At 37.0% G+C, this 17,971-nt stretch overlaps 2 protein-coding genes and 1 long non-coding RNA gene across 5 annotated transcripts in view; 1 reads left to right on the forward strand and 2 right to left on the reverse strand.

Moving 5' to 3' along the window:
- Window positions 1-17,971, forward strand: part of LOC149554951 (protein FMP32, mitochondrial-like) — a 72,909-nt gene that overhangs the window by 40,317 nt on the left and 14,621 nt on the right. For all 3 annotated transcript variants that reach the window (XM_089828969.1, XM_089828967.1, XM_089828968.1), the window contains exon 4: window positions 13,233-13,309. In XM_089828969.1, coding sequence (XP_089685095.1) covers window positions 13,233-13,309 — 77 coding nt within the window. The remainder of the gene's footprint in view (window positions 1-13,232; window positions 13,310-17,971) is intronic.
- Window positions 8,399-9,428, reverse strand: LOC149554952 (uncharacterized). The gene is made up of 2 exons (XM_089833625.1): window positions 9,081-9,428; window positions 8,399-8,962 (listed from the first exon to the last, which is right to left on the reverse strand). Exons 1-2 carry the CDS (start codon window positions 9,270-9,272, stop codon window positions 8,399-8,401), a joined length of 756 nt encoding a protein of 251 aa, XP_089689751.1. The 5' UTR covers window positions 9,273-9,428.
- LOC149554953 (uncharacterized) lies at window positions 10,337-11,192 on the reverse strand. Its single transcript, XR_016365271.1, has 2 exons — window positions 11,081-11,192; window positions 10,337-10,949 (listed from the first exon to the last, which is right to left on the reverse strand). It is a non-coding gene; the product is annotated as an uncharacterized LOC149554953 (long non-coding RNA).

The following is a 17,971-nucleotide window of genomic DNA, read 5'->3' on the forward strand; positions in this document are numbered from 1 at the left end:
CTAGCTAGCCTTTCGTTGACTTCCTCCATGAAAGGGCAAGGTGTATGCTTTATCTTGAGCTCAGACGATTTCATCATGCTGCTTGCTGCCTGTAGTGTCTTCTCATAGTCCTTCTAATACTCTTTTGCATATCCGATAAAGGCATTGAGGGAGGAAAGGGTTCCCAAATGTTTCTTTTTAATAGCAACCTTTCCTAACTCATCCAATCTTGATCTAAGTCTTGTCTCAACAATGTCCTCTTCTTTGATGTTTTCAAAATCAAGTGCCTCCTCAACGTCGATTATCATGGTTGAAATGGAAGTGTCGATGCTTGGGCTATGCTGTGCAACTGCATTCTGTATTTCCTCGAGTTTTCTCAATCTAGTAGTCAAGGCAACAAACCAAGACTCAATCATACTCAATCCTCTTTCATAAACCAACTTGGCCCTTTCCAAATATGCTTTCGGCAGCCCAATGAACGCCTGTAGCCTAGGAATAGCTAAATCCTTGACTGGAAGGAAATCCTTCCACTCCTCTTCAAATATTCTGAATTTGTTTATAACAGTCACTAATGACCGGAATGTCGAGATGAAGGCAAGAAATTCTGCCCGTCTTGGATTGTATCATGGATCCAATCCCTGACTTCATGTAGTTGGGCCGATATCTCTTCTAGATTGCTCTTGCTGTCTTGAGGAAGGGCTGCTTGGTGCAACTGTTGGATAGGCTGGCAATCTCTCCAATATTTGTTCTCGGCCTCCAAATTTATGATCCTTTCATTTGCCTTCCTCAACCTTTCTCTGATTGAAGCTATACCCTCCTGGATCTCTTCACATTCCATGTCATCTGTGTTTCTTCCCAAATTATGCTCCACTATCTCATATTTTTGGGCCAAAATCTCATCCAATGCCTTGTTGACTGTTGGTATAGCAATCTGAACCTTTCGATGACCATCATTGTCGCTCTTGATTACCTTTGCCACCATTTTTGCAATCTGTTTCTAGTTCTCGCTATCACCCTTCTCTATTAATCCTTGGATGTCTTCCACTGTTCGAGCAGTTACTACCTCGCCTCTTGACATAAGCATTTGCTTTAACTATAGTGGTGCGGTGCATCTCCCCAAATTTGGATTTGGTTCGACTAACAAAGCATCACCAACGGCCTCGGGTGCCTAACTCATTTCGTCAATATCAATTGGCCCATCTTCTTCTTCATTAGTAATTGCCAAGTCATCTCCATGTTGGTTTTCTGAGAGAGGAGAGTACTCGGTGCTATTACTGTAACCACTTGACTCTGAATCAGAGCTCACTTCTACCACGGTCCTTTGTTCACTTGTGTTATCTTCTTGGCCTCTAGCCTCAATTATACTTTCCCTTGACGGTGCTACGTGCTGCCTCTTTGTTAGAGGTTCTGGATGTTCTTTTCTTTTCTCAACCTCCAAAGCTCTCTTCTTGCTAGCTGTTTCTTGTTGCCGGCTACTTTCTTCACCCTTCTGTCCGACTGATTCCACTGGACCTTCTTTTGGCTTATCTTCTCATTAGTAAGGGGAATCCTTTGACTTTGTAGCTTCCTTAATCTTTCATTGTACCATGACTCTGTATGCAAATTAACTGCTCTTGTAACTGCCTCCAAGGAAGGATCCTGATGATCATCCCAATCTGCTGGATTCAACTCTGTTCCTTCTATTGTATCATAATCTTCTCTCAACACATTTCCATCATCTTCTAGTTGATCGGGAATATCAAGGCCTCTCCATCTGATATCTCTCATCATGTTCACCGACAATCTTGAGAAAGCTAGATTTCTCACATGAAAGTCATCCTTGGCATTGGCCCAAAAGTCTTCTATAGTGGGAACATTTTTAAACGCATTCCATGAGATACCTTGATAAGACCATTAGGATCGAATCTTTGCCTTGCTTTGTACCATCCTAGATGATACTATTCCAATTCCTTCTCCACAGCTGCAAAGGCGACACGATTGGGGCAACTGTCATTGCCAATTCCGAATGAGAAGGTAATCCCTGTCTTACCTTCGAGTCTCATTATTTTGTCATAATGCTCAAGTTGCCGAGCCAATTCCATCAAAACTACCTTGTTGGGTGGGTATCTTGGAAGCCTCTTGGGACAAATTATGCTTCTTGCTACTCTAATGTAGGTGAATTGCGGAAATTGGATAAACCAACTCCTATATTTCTTTATCTTTGCTTTTGCTTCCAATGAGAGTCTCCTAGCAAGTGTCCCATGTAATACCCTTAGTGTTACTGTCTTCATGGCAAAGCCATCACAAAACATTTTGTAATCGTTGTTGTTGTGCAAATGAAGCTACGGATAGCATTCATGCACCAAATATTGCCTCGACCCACTGCCAATTTCTCCTAAGGCCTTAAGTCCCAAACTTTTATACAATCTAGCAATTAGGTAAAACAGATAGGATCCCATGTAGAATTGTTTTTGGTTTTGTACGGTTCTAAGTTGCAACTCTAGATTCTTGCTTATGATCTTCTTTTTCCTTTTTCAATTTCATCAATAAACATGTACATCCAGTTTTCTAATTGCATACCTTGAGCTAGGCCCATGATTTGGTTGAGGAGCACAATGAGATCATCGTATTTTGATTTGAAATTTGCCATTGTGAGCCTCAATGATTTGGTTACTCCTTTCTTTACCTCGTGTAGCCAATCCTATTTTAGATGCATGAAATAAGCTTCCTGGTTATCCTAAAATGATTTGGTTGCCTGATCCATCATCACCACTGTCATGCTCTTGTACTAGGGAATGTTAAATGCTTCTTCGATTTTCTGTCCACCAAAGTTGGTCAACACCCTCTTCCCTTCAAAAATGATGGATTTACTAATCAGATCAAACTTGGATGCGCACTCTATAACCAATTTTGGACAAGGCAAGGTAGGAGGAAAAGTTGCTGCGTGTACAATTCCACTCCTGTATATCTTCTTTGCCATGGGGGATTGTCCTTCCTTTAGTCTGTTCTTTACCTGTATCATATTTACTGTACCGACATTGGTATTGGTTATTCGCCTCATTTTCGAGGAGAAAGTTGTTTTCAGCATCATATCCTCTTTGTCTTTCTTAGTGTTTGTTCCTTTAGGGTTCTTGTTTGCACTAATATCTACCATTCTAGAGACTTATTTCCAACCTTCTTTCTATCGATAGATTCTACACTTATTTATGCCTCGCCAAGTCTTATCACTACACTTATCAATCTCCAATTTTCAACCTAAGATGGGACTAACACTTATTTCTGCCTCGCCGTTACCTTAGGATGGACTACACTTATATCTCCCAACTTCAACTTAGGATGGTCTAGCTTATTTCTGCCTCTTCAAATGTTCTATCATGGATTCTACCCTTATCAATCTCCAATCTTCAACCTACAATGGGATGATGAAGTGGTGGATGATGAATGCAAGAAGAACCAAGAGAAACAAAACTAGACAAGAACAAAAGAACAAAATCTGCGTAAGGACCACTTTCAACTCTAAATGAATTGAATTTACCTTTACCAATGGCCGGGTCTTCTTTTGAATTTCGGATCAGACCCAAGAATTTCAAGCCCCTTGCAAATATTGATGCCCTAGCTGAAGAAATCAGAATTCTGTTCATTTGAAATTGCCTATGCACGTGCCAAAAAATCAGACTTTACCACTTGTTTTCTTCACCAACCAAAATCGGCCACCCACTAGAAAAATTGCAGCCTCTCTAGAAGAAATCAGACTTCAACAAGAATTGGCCTAGGGCGAGGAAAAATAATCAGATCTGCCTTCCAAAAGTTGCAAAGAATGGGAAATTCTGTCCTTAAACCAACTCACCAAGCATGGAGGATGTTCTTCTTAATAAAAAATGCCAAATTTGGAAGAAAATCAGACTTAGACCATGAGAAATCTGCCCTTGAAGAAATTCGCCAAGCAAGAAGAGTGCGATCTGCTCTTAAATAAATTGCCAACCATGGAGAACAGCTCCAAGTTGCCTAAAAAAATCGCCAAACACAATGCCAATCTGCCCTTGCAAAAATCGTCCAAGGAAGAAGAAATCTGCTCCTTTGCCAAAATCGCCAAACACAATGGAGAGGAAGATGGAGAAATGAAGAGATAAGGGGAAAGAGCTTCCTCTTGTACCCATTTTACTTGCTCTCCTTAGTTGGCCGACTTGCACCTTGGGAGAGAAAAAATATTAAATAGAGCACAAATCTGGTCCCAATTAAATGTTTAGCCAAAAATTAATTTTGCCACAGTGAAATTTGCAATATTAAATTGCCAGTTAGACCAAGATTGCAAAATAAAATAAATAAAGCCTTGGAGATGCTAAATGTTTCCATTTAATGACGATTTAGTAGTTAATATATCATTAAAAATTAGATTTGGCAAGCCAAAAGCAAGTTTTTCAATTTTAAATTTTAAATTGTTAGTTGGAAATGATACTTTGTAGTGCCAGTGCAGAAGTGAGATCCTTGTATGAATGGCCTTTGTGCTAGTGTGAGAGATGAGTAACTTGTATGAATGACTAGATGAGAAATGGATAATAGTGTCATTCTATTGGACTGACACCATGGAGATTAATGAGACTCAAAGCATGGGGTATGCGAGATGTTAAGATCTCCATTTGACCACCATGGTCGAGAATCAATGGATAATCTCCATGTGCCAGAATATTCTTATGTTCTCAACATATGCATATGTTATTGGCCTTGGATAGAGGATGTCTTGTCCAAGAAGAACCTTAAGGGGTGTGCTCCCAGGATGATGACGAGGTAGCTATGAGCCAGGAAGCTTGATTTGGAGACATCTTTAAGATTGGGGTAGGTTAGAGGGTAGAGTAATTTAAATAGAAATGTTATAATTATTATTAATGTAATTTCTAATAAGTTTCTTGCAGGTTTGTCTAATCCTGTTAATGCTACTAAGCAGGGACATTACACGTGGTTAAGAGCGCATGAAGAAATATGAAGATAGTATACAATTACTCTAGATTTAATGAAGATAAAGTTTTGGCAGATTTCTTGAGAAGCAGTTTTTGGTAATTGGATTATATATCCTAATAGAGATTGAATCTGGTTAAGCGTAGTTAGACATAGGTAGAAGACTTGACGATGATGGCGTGGTTGATCGCGTTGAGTCTAAGGTTGCACGTGTGAAGATTGGGAGCCGACAGTGCTATGAATTATGAAAAGATGTATTGTAATGTGTATTGTATTATTTTAATGAGGTCTTATTGTAATTGTAAATTGAGAAAGCCTCAAGGTCGACTCAATAATTAGTTTGAGGACTTGGTATAAAGGAAAGTTGTTTTCCTTGTGATTAAGTGAGAATGTGTGGCAAGTGATTGCGAATTATAAGTGAATAAGCGATCTAAGGGATTATGTGTGATGTGAGTATGCGAATTTGGTATTGAGATCAGAGAAGTGTTTGGTGCAGTAAAGGCACAACGAGAGAGCAAAGTGATTATATTTGGCAGAGAATGCTAGTGGACAATTGATCATTTGGTATTATTCTGAAAGGAATACTACTAAGGCCAGTTGGACAATGAGTTCAGTGGTCTTGCCCTTGAAGCTGTTTGGATAGTGGGTCCTTCTGCCTTCCGCAACTCCTAATAGGGTTGGAATCTCCTCACAGGGATTCAAAGTCTCCTAACAGGGATTGATATGTACTGAATGTATTTCATTGACCCTTAATGGGATCCATCCTCTTCCAAGGAACTTATTTATTAGTACATCATTTTGTGGGTACCATCCCCACTAGGGTTTTCCCTTTGATCAAGGGTTTCCCTAGTTAACAAATCTGGTGTTGTTGTGTATGGTTATCTTCTTGTGGTTGTTGCACTTGTTGGTTACATGTTACAGATTTAATAAGGTTAAATAAGAGTTGTTTTAATTGGATAACTGATTCACCCCTCCCCGCCTCTGCTCTCTCATTTATCTTGGTGGACTTTAATTTCTAACAAAAAGCTACATCAGAGAATATTGTTTGAAATACAAGCGATACAAGGTGTGATGAATATCCAAAATCACAATTTCTGAAACAACCAACACATAACTGCAACATATGTTGACATCAATGACAAGACCCGAATGTCAACATCCCAAACAGCAACAATTCCAACCAATATCCAACACATATGACTGTTGATGCCTTAATACTAAGACAAGCAAAGCAACTAACAAAACTAGTAGGACCCTAGGTTTCTTCTCACGACAACTTAAGACCAATCCTTACTTTAGGCAATGAGAATAGCCTCTGATGGAGACAATCAGCAATGCACAACCATTCACACATGACATCGAACAAATACCTTGCTGCAAATTCTCTATGACAATCAGGATTAACAGCCCTAGTTAGAGCAAGGATCTTGTGGTGATAATATAATTATAATTTGAAGGATCCTTGGCATGGTAGGAATGAAACCAAGTCAAGGGACAATAATAATAATAATAATAATAAATGGCTGTCTTATTAACTCCCAATATCGAGCATTTTCATATTGCCTATGACAATTTTTTTTGTTGGTGGTCAAAGCTGATTATTGATGACTGTTTTATATCTTCCCATGTTCAATAGTCCATGAATTAATTATCATAAGTCAACAAATACGATCCCCATGATGTGTCTGCTACAAGCACCCAAGTATATTAAGTGTGTTTCAACATCGGGCTTATATTTGATATATTCTTCTTGTATTTCAGAGTCTTATGATAATGACCTGGATATTAGTGGGTATTTGTGCCTTTGGAAGTTTGGACTATTATAAAGTTTCCATCATGTACTCTGATGTTCCATTCAATAATAATTTTTGGTACTGAAAAAAGATCCTCCTTCGTGGATAGAAACTTTGCATAATCTCCATAATAATAATCAGTATTTATAATGAGCTCCCCAGAAAAACGCATTCCTTAATCATATTGACTCATTTATCATATTGGCCTTCCTCCATGTGATGATTGAGGAAATATGTTCAATAGCTGTGAATAGATGAACGTTTACTTAACTTGGCCCAATCACAATACTTCCAAGGTGGCAATGTTTTTAATTCTGACAGTAGTTAAAAATTTATATTTTATAATAATCTCTCAACATAGTTCACTATTCTTAATCTTCAATATCGCAACTGTTTTTTGAATACTTAATATAAGCAGCAAGTTCAACATATAGGTGGAGATATGTAATACTATGAACAGCAATTCATACTAATAAGCAGTGATTATGAGATGCCATTTGCTTTGAAAGAATTTTATATCATTATATCTGCAACTTGTTCTACTCAATATGGCCATTCTAATTATTGTGAGGTCTTTGAGTTTGTGGCTTTCCAGCATAGTCAATCACTGCTTCTCAATGGTTCTGATATGTTTTCTGTACAGGCGATATTTTGTGTTTTCCGAGTCTTCTTTGATTTGCTCAGCAGCAAAAACCAGGATGTGAATGATACCAACAACATTCTCCACAAGCTAATTTTACAACCTCTCTCAATCACCATACTGAGAAGAATGTGTTATATGATACATTCAGCTTATATGTCACTTGATTGTGGGACCCTATTCTTTATCCGTTGACTTCCTGTGATTCACAAGACAAGTCCTTCCATCCTGAATACATCATTCTCCACCATGCTGTTTATAATGTCCTTCATATTCCATATATACCTTTTAAGTTTTCGTGTCCTACAGGTATGAAGATGAATATTTTGTAGAGTATGTTGTGGTATTTGTTACAAGCCAATATTATTAACAGCATGTGTAATAATATAGACGACAGTTTAAATGAGCAAAAATGACCTCTGAGAATTATTAGAATATTATAATGTTGCTTTAATGGCCATCTTAGTAAAGTCTTTAGTTTATTAGGTAGTTTCTATTTCGTCTTTAGTTCATGATTATTTCTTTTAGAAACATCATCTTTGTAAATCTATATAAGGCTATGCTCCACGGAGTTTCTGGGACGGGGACGTTTTAGGGGACGGGAACATGTTTCCGGTACGGGTACGGGTCGAAGCCAAAATTTAGGGGACGGGACCTCAGGGGACGGCTATAAAATATAGGGGATTTTAAATTTTTTATATATGGAGAATTAGACTTCTTTAGAGATATATTTCTGATATGCATACCATAACAATGATAAATCATAACATTGATAAACCATTCACCATAGAATACATGGAAATTGAAAACTATTAAGATTAGAATCAAAATGAGAATATGATATGATGATATATCCGAATATCGCATACAATTAGCAAAAATGCCCAAAGGCTCCAAGTATCAATCTATCATCATCATGCATGAAATGAAAATCAAAATGACACAATGAAAGTAAATACTAGAAGTGTAAATGAGATGTCCAACTCCATAATAATCAAAAGCAATAATGTATCTGAGTATCTGAAAAGCAGAAAGCCAAATATATGGCTGTCCTCTAGGAATCTAAATCTCTATCTAAATCAAGATCATCATCAATCTCATCCTCTGAATCACTGGCAGGGGTAGACAGAGGGTCCTCATCCAATGGAACTCCAAGCAGCCCTGGGGGTGTGTTATCCTCATCAATCTGCAATGCATCCTCAGGATTAACATCCCAACGTAGTGCTGGAGTCTGTCGATACTCAAGACTCTGTCGCTCCTGTAGTTGCAATACACTATGAACAGCCACAAGCTTCTCTGATCGTCTAGAGGTAAGGTTGTTCCTCTTGACCGATTGAATGAAGCTATATGTAGACCAATTCCTCTCTGCAGCAGAGGAACTCGCAACCTGTGAGAGAAGACGGGTGGCAAGGGCTTTCAGCTCGGGTGCATCTCTACCATGCCATGTCCACCATCCAATCGGGTCCTTTTGAGCTAATGTAGCTCTATTAGTCCTCGCCTCTGGTCTACCAAATGTTGGACCACGAAGATTGGCAAAGTCAAGCCATTGCCCTCGAATTTTTGCAGCATCCTCTGCACTATACATTTTTGAAAGGGCCTTGAAGAAGCCGTCCTTCACCTATATTGAACAAACAAAAATTAAGAAGTGAGAACTTAGAGTTTATAAACTTTACAAATAAAATAAAATATTTAAAAATGTATTATAAAATCAGAATTGTTTAATAAATTAAACTCACCTCCTCATCATTAGATGGAGGCACTCTCCCAGGCCTTGGTGCATACCATTTTGGATTGACTGCATAGGCTGCCATATGAAGTGGGTTCTTCATAGTGTTCCACCTTTTCATTACAATGGGCTTAAGATGCTCCTCATAGAACTCCAAAGTAGGTTCCTTATCTTTAACAGCTTGCTTGATCTGCCCAAGCATGCTATCAAAGGTCTCATAAATCTCTCCAAGGCTAGGAGAGTCAGTATCAGCATATCTAATGACCTGCACAATAGGGTCAATGAAGGAGCAAATGTATCTGCAAATGAAAGAAAATTGCAAGTGAGAAACATAATATGTTAAAAAAATCAGCAAGTGCTTAAATCAATTTTTTTTTTTATTAAATCAGCAGTAATAACAATTATGATATCCACCAATTCTTAAGTTTCTTACCTCATTGTGGTCCACCAATTTTCATCTAGAATTCTTCGTTTGACAAGTCTTCCATCTGGGGTGCTTGATTCATGCCATCTATTCCACTCTGCATTGACCACCATGGATTGTAAGGCCTCTTGGACCTCAAGCATCCTCTCCAACAAAATGAAGTAGCTAGCATATCGAGTCTCCACAGGCTTGAGGAATTCTTTTTTGGAAAATGTCCTAAATAATGCAAGAGATGTGTGATGATTGCAAATAAACATTTGCACGTCTCTAGCCTCAAACACCATAGTCTTTATCCAATCAATTTTCCCAAAGTCCTTCAAGGTGTTATTCAATGCATGTACACAACATGGGGTCCAAAAAATGTGTCTATAGGTGCTCTCTACTATCAATCCAGCGGATTTACACACACGGGCTGAATCAGTGACTACTTGCACAACATTTGAAGTCCCTACCTCTTCTATAGCATCCTTCAAAATCTGAAATTGGAAGGATGCATCCTTGTTTTTTCCCGAACAATCAATGGCTCTAAGAAAATAGGCCTCTGCTGTACTAGTAACAATAAGATTGATGAGTGGCCGATGTTTGATATCGGTCCAACCATCCATGATAATAGAACATCCATCACTCATCCATGTTTGCCTCATATCCTCCATCAAAATGTTTACTTTTGAGTACTCTTTGTCAAGGATAGTGGTGCGTAATTTAGTCTCTCCTGGTGGTACAAATGAGGGACCAGCAGCATAAATATCTTTGCACATTTGTTTATAGAATGAGGAACGAGAAACATGGTATGGTATGCCATGAGCAACAAGAAATCTGCCAATGGACTCTTCAGCTCTATCTTTTGCTTGTATGTTAAATAAATCAGCCACATTGGTATCTCTCTTAGTCTTGGCCTTTCCCTTCCCTTTACTAACAGTGCTAGTGGGAGTCAATGAGGGTGTGGGTGTGCTACTCATAGGACCCCCGGATTTCAATAACTCCCCCTCCACATACAACCTATTGGCCTCAAGTTTTTCTTCTTCCGTAATTTTTTTGCAACCTTTCACCCCTTGCCCACCTATCCATAAAAGATGGCAATACACTCTTGTGTAGCTCCCAAAATAATGCTTCTTACATAAATGACACTCCCATTCCCTACTACCCCCCGAATTTTTCTTCTTATTCTTGTCTACTTTTGTGGCAAATTGTAGGAGAGGTTTCTTAGGGTTGAATGGGCCTTTGGCATATTGTTTTAAGGCTTTGGAAGGGCACTCAAATGGATTAGGCATTGCATCTTCCATAGGGACATCTACATTAGGCTCATCAATGGCTGCCCTAGGTCTTTTTCTTGGTCTTTGTAATTGTGACACTTGAGTTTCTTGCATGGCAACTTCCATGCTATCACTACTTCCCTCACTCTCACTGCTGCTCATGTTTTTGCCTTTGGATTTTACAATGATTTATAGTATACTGCTGCAAGTTATAGAAAAAAAAAAATTTCAATGTTCCATTAACATGCCCTCTTTATGTCATTGAAAAAAATGAAAAATGACAACAAACAACAATGAAGTTTGAATCAAACAAAAAGAAAATAAAAAACATACCTGGAATGAAGTAGAAATGAAGGCAAAACTTTCTCTTCCACCTCCAAAACACACTCCTCTTTTGTTGTTGTTGAATGTTCAATGTTTTCCTCTTCCTCTTCCCAACTTGCAAACAAATCCAAATGAGCAATGAACTCCAACTTTAACTATTTAAGAAGACACATTAGGGTTAACAACTTAACATCCATGTGGGCCCTAGGCGGAATAGAAAAGATTAAATTAAAAAAAAAAAAACTATTTTTTTTAACTTTTTAACTCACCCGCGGCCGGCTGGAAAATAGGGGATGGCGTGGGCAAAAGGGTATGGGCGAGGGACGGGAACGCCGTTCCCGGTACGGAAATCCGTACCCAAGTTTTCTATGAAATTTTTTTTTGCGTTTCGGGGACCGTCCCCTTTCCCCTCAAAAAGGGACGTCGTAGGGTACGCCCAAAATCCGTACCCGCGTCCCCGTTTCGTACCCGGTACGGGTACTAGGGTACAGAGGCAGGGGACGCGTCCCCGTGGAGCATAGATATAAGGAGCTTTCATCTCCTTTGTTTAATACAACTACAGCAACATCGATTTACCATAAGATGGTATCATAGTAGGTTGATGGGATTTCATAAAATTTGGTGGATTTTTTAAGAAAAATTCGAGCCTCTTTTGATCTGATTTTTTTTTCCAGAAATTTGCTTTTTAATTTTTAGAAATAAAAATTGTTAGAGGTATTTTATGAAACTTTTATTGTTCGTCTTCGAGGATTTTTGCTGGAAATCACAAGCCTGGTTAAGGGTTTTGATCCTACGATTTTGTGGTTTGGGTTCTCGCAGGTCCGCGATTTTGTGGTTCGTCTTCCAAGCGGCCGATTTTTATATTATTAATATAATAATAATTATATCAGTAATTATATTATCACATAAAAATAAAATTATATTAACTCACAAAAATAATATAATATGATATTATACCAACAATATAATAATTATATTATCAATAATAGTATTCACACAACCTTTACATTATCTATGTCGGTCTAAAGGCCTTACAATAATATCTTTATATAGAGGCCTTACTTAGTATTTATGATATTGTCTACCATTTCCCACTGAATTGTGTCTTTGGATTTATATACATGGAAAGCTTTATTACAAGCCTAAGGCAAATTGAAATGACAGTAGTGTGGATTACTAAGAGAAAAAAACAGCACAGCTCTTAACTGTTCCATGTTAATGTTCATAGCATCAAACATAGAAACACACTGAAGTATGTGTCTCTGTTTAATGTCCATAATATCTATTAGAAATGTCCATTGAAGGTCACCTACCTGTGATTTGTGTTGACAACCTGTTGAAATATCATGAACCTTTGCCGGTGAACCATGTCCCAATGGCTAGTGCTCAGTTCTGTTCTAAACATCAACAAAAAAACCTGATTAAATAGCAATTTTGCCTGGTTAGGGTATCATGACAAGTTGGTGGATAGTACATGCATTTCTTGGGTGATCTTTTTGCAAATTTCTCATTCTTTAAACCATTGTTGAAACTTATGGCCGATTAAATTGTGATTTTTTGGGGAAAAAATTGTTCGGCTGAGGATTCACTAAAAATTGCTAAAATCAGGATATTTTGAGGATTTATGCTTCTGTGCATTTACCAAAAATGATTACCAAGAGAAGTTACATATAGGGATGTGAACCAACCAAATCAAGGTATGCTAGTAAATTTATAAAGGTGCAGATACATACAAAGACACACACGTATTCATATAAATGCACACAATAAATTTGTCACACTTACACATCTGTATAGATCATACATAAATATGTATCTTAGTGTCCTTGTCTCTATACTAGAATTGGTGACTTTGTTGGCAGAATTTATTTTGAATGGCATTTAGCACCTTGTACATAAAAGGACATTTGAATTTTTTTCAGAATGACACCTAAGTGGTGATTGCTTTCATCATTTAATAATAATAACTAAATAACTTTTGGTCCTCCAACCTGTTAGCATTGCTCTTATCATGTACTCCTGTTTACAGCACCTGACTGAAATGTTTATTGTTTGTATCTGATTACTGATCTTTAATTATGTGGATTTAACTTTATAAGTTGACAATATTGAGTCATGTTTATTGGTCAGTAACAAATGCATTAGTGTTTGGTCAATGCAGGATCATCATTTCTCCTTGCTCCAGCGTGAAACTGAAAGATTAAGAACTGATATTGAAAAACTTCGGAGTGAACTCAAGTAAGATTCAGTCAGTATTCTCATATTGAGTTTTCAGACTAATCTCTGCATTTTTGCTCTCATTGATTGTTACAAAGTTCATGTTTTTCAGGCCTTTGAAGTTTTGTGTACATTGGTATTCGACTTTGGTTTTGAGGATCATTTGTTTATTTGCAAGATATGGCTTGTCATGTTTGTTACCTTATTTCAGTTCTGCCAGCATAGATTCTATTGGCCTTTCCTTTAGAAGCATCTGTGATGGCCCAGCTGTTAAGTTCCTAAAGAAGACTCAAAATATGGAAAAATGCTGTTGTCCTAAGATGATTGTGGAGGAAAGACTAGATATAAGAAAGAAAACATGGATGAAGAAACGAGAAGTTAACATACAAGAATGTCCAGATACCAATGAGGAAATAAACAAGTTTCCAAGGGAAAAATTCCTGAGTATCTTATGCTCAAAGCAAAATGGGCATAAAATGGTCTCTTATACAAATAATTAATCCCATGGCAGATCATGAGAAAAAAGCATACATAGGAGCAAATATTAATGAAGAGCAAAAATGTTAACAGTTTTACTGAGAAGTAGTTCTTGGTATGGTAAATCGATGTTGCATTAAACAAAAGAGATGAAAGTGAGATTTACAAAAATGATGTTTCGAACAGAAATAATCGTGAATTAAAGACAAAAATAGAAACTACCTAATAAATTGGAGACTAACTAAGATGGCCATTAAAGAAACATTACAATATTCTAATGCCCTCGCTTAATGGTCATCATCTAACTTCAATGCAAATGACTACATTTCTTGTGGTCTTAAACTCTTTAGAACATTCTGCTTTTGTTGATACCCTTCCTGGATCTGCAGAATGTCAATAATCCAGAGTACCGAAATTCATCTAGAAAAAATAAAGATGGCTGGCACTAACCCTCGCAAAATTTGCAAACTTTTATTCAAATATCATCACAAAACGTCAAACTTGATGTTGGATAATGGAGTTGCCCCTCCCTGTAGCTAGAGACACACCAAGAACAACTGCCAGGACTTCAAGGAAAGATTGGGCAAACCCTCCAAATTTTTGTAGTAGAGCACAATGCCCAAGAACAAAATGTAAAAACCCCGAATTTTAAAGATTTTTTTATACCAAACATAAGATTACAAATCATCATTTTGTTGAAGAAAAATGGTCAACACTTACAAAGGAATCCCATACAACTTTGAGAATTACAGAATCCAAAAATGAATTTTGAAGATACAATAAAAAAATCAAACAAATAGATGGCACAAAATCCAAGACATGGATTAACATACAAAATATCATTCTAAGGAAAAAATAGTAAAATATATCTAGAAACTAGAGAGCTCTCCTTATGAGCAAACCGTTAATTTTTGAGGAAAAAAATTATTAGCTCCAAATAATTTTTCGAGGGACAATATTTGTAAAATCCACAAGAATTTTTTTAAAATGAGAAACAATTATGAATACCCATCAGAATTTTTTTAAGGGAAAAAATTATGGAAACCCCACAAATTTTTTTCAAGGGAAAATGTTTAGGGAAACCCATCAAAGAAACATTCATGTAGTAAAACATGAGACTTTGCACATGGAACTCACTAAAAGCAACAACATATGCAAGCAACATGTGTCTCACAAAAGAAATATGCAAGTACATGTAACCCTAAAAAATCAAAGACTTTTGCTCAAACCAAGATATTGCGTTATCAAAAACCTTGATTAGGCTCATGATTTTTAGCAAAATATTTGAAGACAAATCAAAACACTTTCATAAAATATCTCCAATGATTTTAATTTAAGAAAATAAAAAATCAAATCTTTGGAAAAAAAATTCCAGATCGAAAGAGGCAATTTTTTCTGTAAAAAAAGCCAAATTTTATGAAATCCCATTGACCTGTTTTGATACCATGTTACAATAAATTGTTGTATTAAACAAAGGGGATAAAAGTTAGATTTATAAAAATGATGTTTCTAAAAGAAACAATTGTGAACTAAAGACGAAAATAGAAACAACCTAGTGAACTAAAGACTAACTAAGTTGACCATGAAAAAAACATTACAATATTCTAATAGCTTTCATCATTTGAGGTGTGAAACATGTAGATGGATGATAGCTATAGAAGAATGAGAGAATATCTTTTTTACATGGGAGTGGTAGGGACCATAGTTTGAAATATCGTTATGGACAACTTATTGCCGAGGGCAAAAAAAAAAGATATTGGCAAATGTCGGTAAGTCAGGAACTTATTAAGAAAATATCGAGAACTTAAAAATTGCTTAAATTTAATTGGATTTTTTTGTTTTGTTTTTTATTGGCAAAATTCAAAAGGAGATGTCTCTAATGAGCTAGTAAATGAGTAAACAAACCAAACTATTTGATCTAGGTATATATAAATCCAAATAGGATAGAAAATTTCATCGTCATGTGGAATGTTGATGGGTCATAGCCACAGTCAGATACTTTGAACTCTAAAGAAAAATAAAAATAGCAAATTGTCTTTATAAAACTACAAGCAAGTGCAAGTGTCAAGTGCAATATCAAAATAGGCTACATTGTCTTGTTCCCCTTTCCAACAACTCTAGTAAGTCCAAATAGGATACAAATCTCATCCTCATGTGTAATGTTGATGTGTCATAGCCACAGTTAGATACTTTGAACTCTAAAGAAAAATAAAAATAGCAAATTGTCTTTATAAAACTACAAGCAAATACAAGTGTCAAGTGCAATATCAAAATAGGCTACATCTTCCTCTTCCTCTTTTTAACAACTCTAGTAAAAACTACTAGAGTGGGAGTCTAGCCCTAGGAGTCTATTGTGGCTGTGGATGGGCCACCATCTTGGATGTACATGGTGCTGACATTGACAATGCCTCCTCATCTACATCCTCCTCACTCTCAGTGCCCTCATCCTTCTCATTAGTGTCATCCAATTCTGCTGCAAATCCACCCTCCTCCATAGCTTGCCTCTCCAAATCATAGATGTTATTGTTAGTGAACAATTGAGGCTGCTTTTGTGATGTCCAATCACTGTAGGAATCCATGTCATCCAAATCATGTGAACCAAGTGGTGCTAACTCTACCTTTCTTATAAACAACTTAAGGTTATAATGCACACAGACAAGGTTATTGAGGCATTTATGTACTAATTTATTCCTCTTCTTCATTTGAATGGCCTCGAATAAGCTCCAATACACTCACAACTGGATGAGCTTACATGGATGACATAAGATGCGAAGGGCATGTTTTTGCAGATTTGGAACATTTCCACCCCAATTTTGCCACCAAGCACCTGCAATATAAATATTAAAGAGTTAGAAAGCAAGTTGAAAACATATTTTAGTAACTTAGGTTTTATCCACTTATCATGCATTTAAATTCCAAATGTTATATTAGTGGTTTGAGTTTTTCTTCCTTTTCTTGCTAAGTCTGAGGAGAATAGCTTTCCTGTTGCATACTTATACACTTCCATCTCGGCCACAATGAGGTCTCTCACCTCAACCTCAAGTACCATCCTCAGCATGCCATCAATGCAGCCTTCCATGACTTCTGTATTGGGATCCCCATAGGATGGAGAGAAGGGAAAACAAGGGTCGAGGAAGTACCCTGCCGCATGAGTGGGTTGGTGGAGCTGATTGTTTCACCTCCTATCAATAATTGCCTGTATGGGGTCAAATTTTAGGCTATCTCCTTGTAGTAATTTTTTACAGCCTCTTTGGCCCTATCCATGGCCTCGTAAAGGTACCCAATTGGGGTTTGATCCCCATCTACCAAGCGGAGACCTTTAACTAAAGGCTCTGTCACCTACAATAGAAAAGTAGAAAAATATTATCATTAATTAGTGACCAGAGTTACAAATTAATAATGAAAAACTTGATTATTGAATACAAACAAATTAAATATTTAACTTTTGAAGTGTCCAAGTTACCTTCACAATTGTTGTAGCACCATCAAAAAAATGGTTATCAAAGACGATCTATGCAACACTATGTCCATTAGGCTTCTTTGAATAGCTTGAGTCTAGCCATGGTTGACTCACAAATAATTGTTTCAAAGAAGCCAGAGAACTAATAGTACTTTGCAACGTTAGGAAAATCGGTGCAAACCTTGTGACAACATGTCTAACGAATTCCTTCCCATGGGTGTATTCTCTCAGGAAGTGGAGAAACAAAGGGTGATTGTAGATATATTTTGTTACCTTATTTGCATCCTCTACAACCGGTCTCACCCAATTCAATTTTCCTATGTCCTCCAAAAGAAGGTCAAGGACATGCGTTGCACAAGGAGACCAAAAAAGTGTGCTATACTTATCTTGAAGGATCCTAACAGCTGCCAAAAATGCTGCTGCATTTTTGGTTATTATTTGCTCCACATTAGTGACCCCCACCTCTGTCACAATTTGCATGAGAGTCTTTCAAATGTCTTTATCTTGTCCGAGGCATCCAAGGATTTCAAAAAGACCATTTGATCCTTGCAAGAAACCAAAAAATTGATGATAGTACTGTTTCTTACATCCGTCCATTCATCTAAAAGTACAGTGCAGCCAAATTGTTTCCGTTGTCATTTTTGGTCTTCTACCACATCTTTGGCTTTAAAAACACTATCTTTGAGCAACTTACAAGCACAGAATAAAATTAAGGACACAATTTTGATGGAAAAAAACCTTACATT

Source organism: Cupressus sempervirens, chromosome 5 (genome assembly GCF_028749045.1).
Source record: "Cupressus sempervirens isolate cs-2001-9-10 chromosome 5, ASM2874904v1, whole genome shotgun sequence".
In the NCBI taxonomy this organism is placed as follows: Eukaryota; Viridiplantae; Streptophyta; class Pinopsida; order Cupressales; family Cupressaceae; genus Cupressus; species Cupressus sempervirens.

What these genes read in the sequence shown, in the direction of transcription:
- LOC149554952 (XM_089833625.1), bottom strand. Translation starts at nt 9,272, where the DNA reads ATGCTTGGGCAGATCAAGCAAGCTGTTAAAGATAAGGAACCTACTTTG. An exon ending in CTCCATCTAATGATGAGGAG is followed by an intron (nt 8,963 to 9,080) that starts GTGAGTTTAATT and finishes TGTTCAATATAG; the next exon opens with GTGAAGGACGGCTTCTTCAA.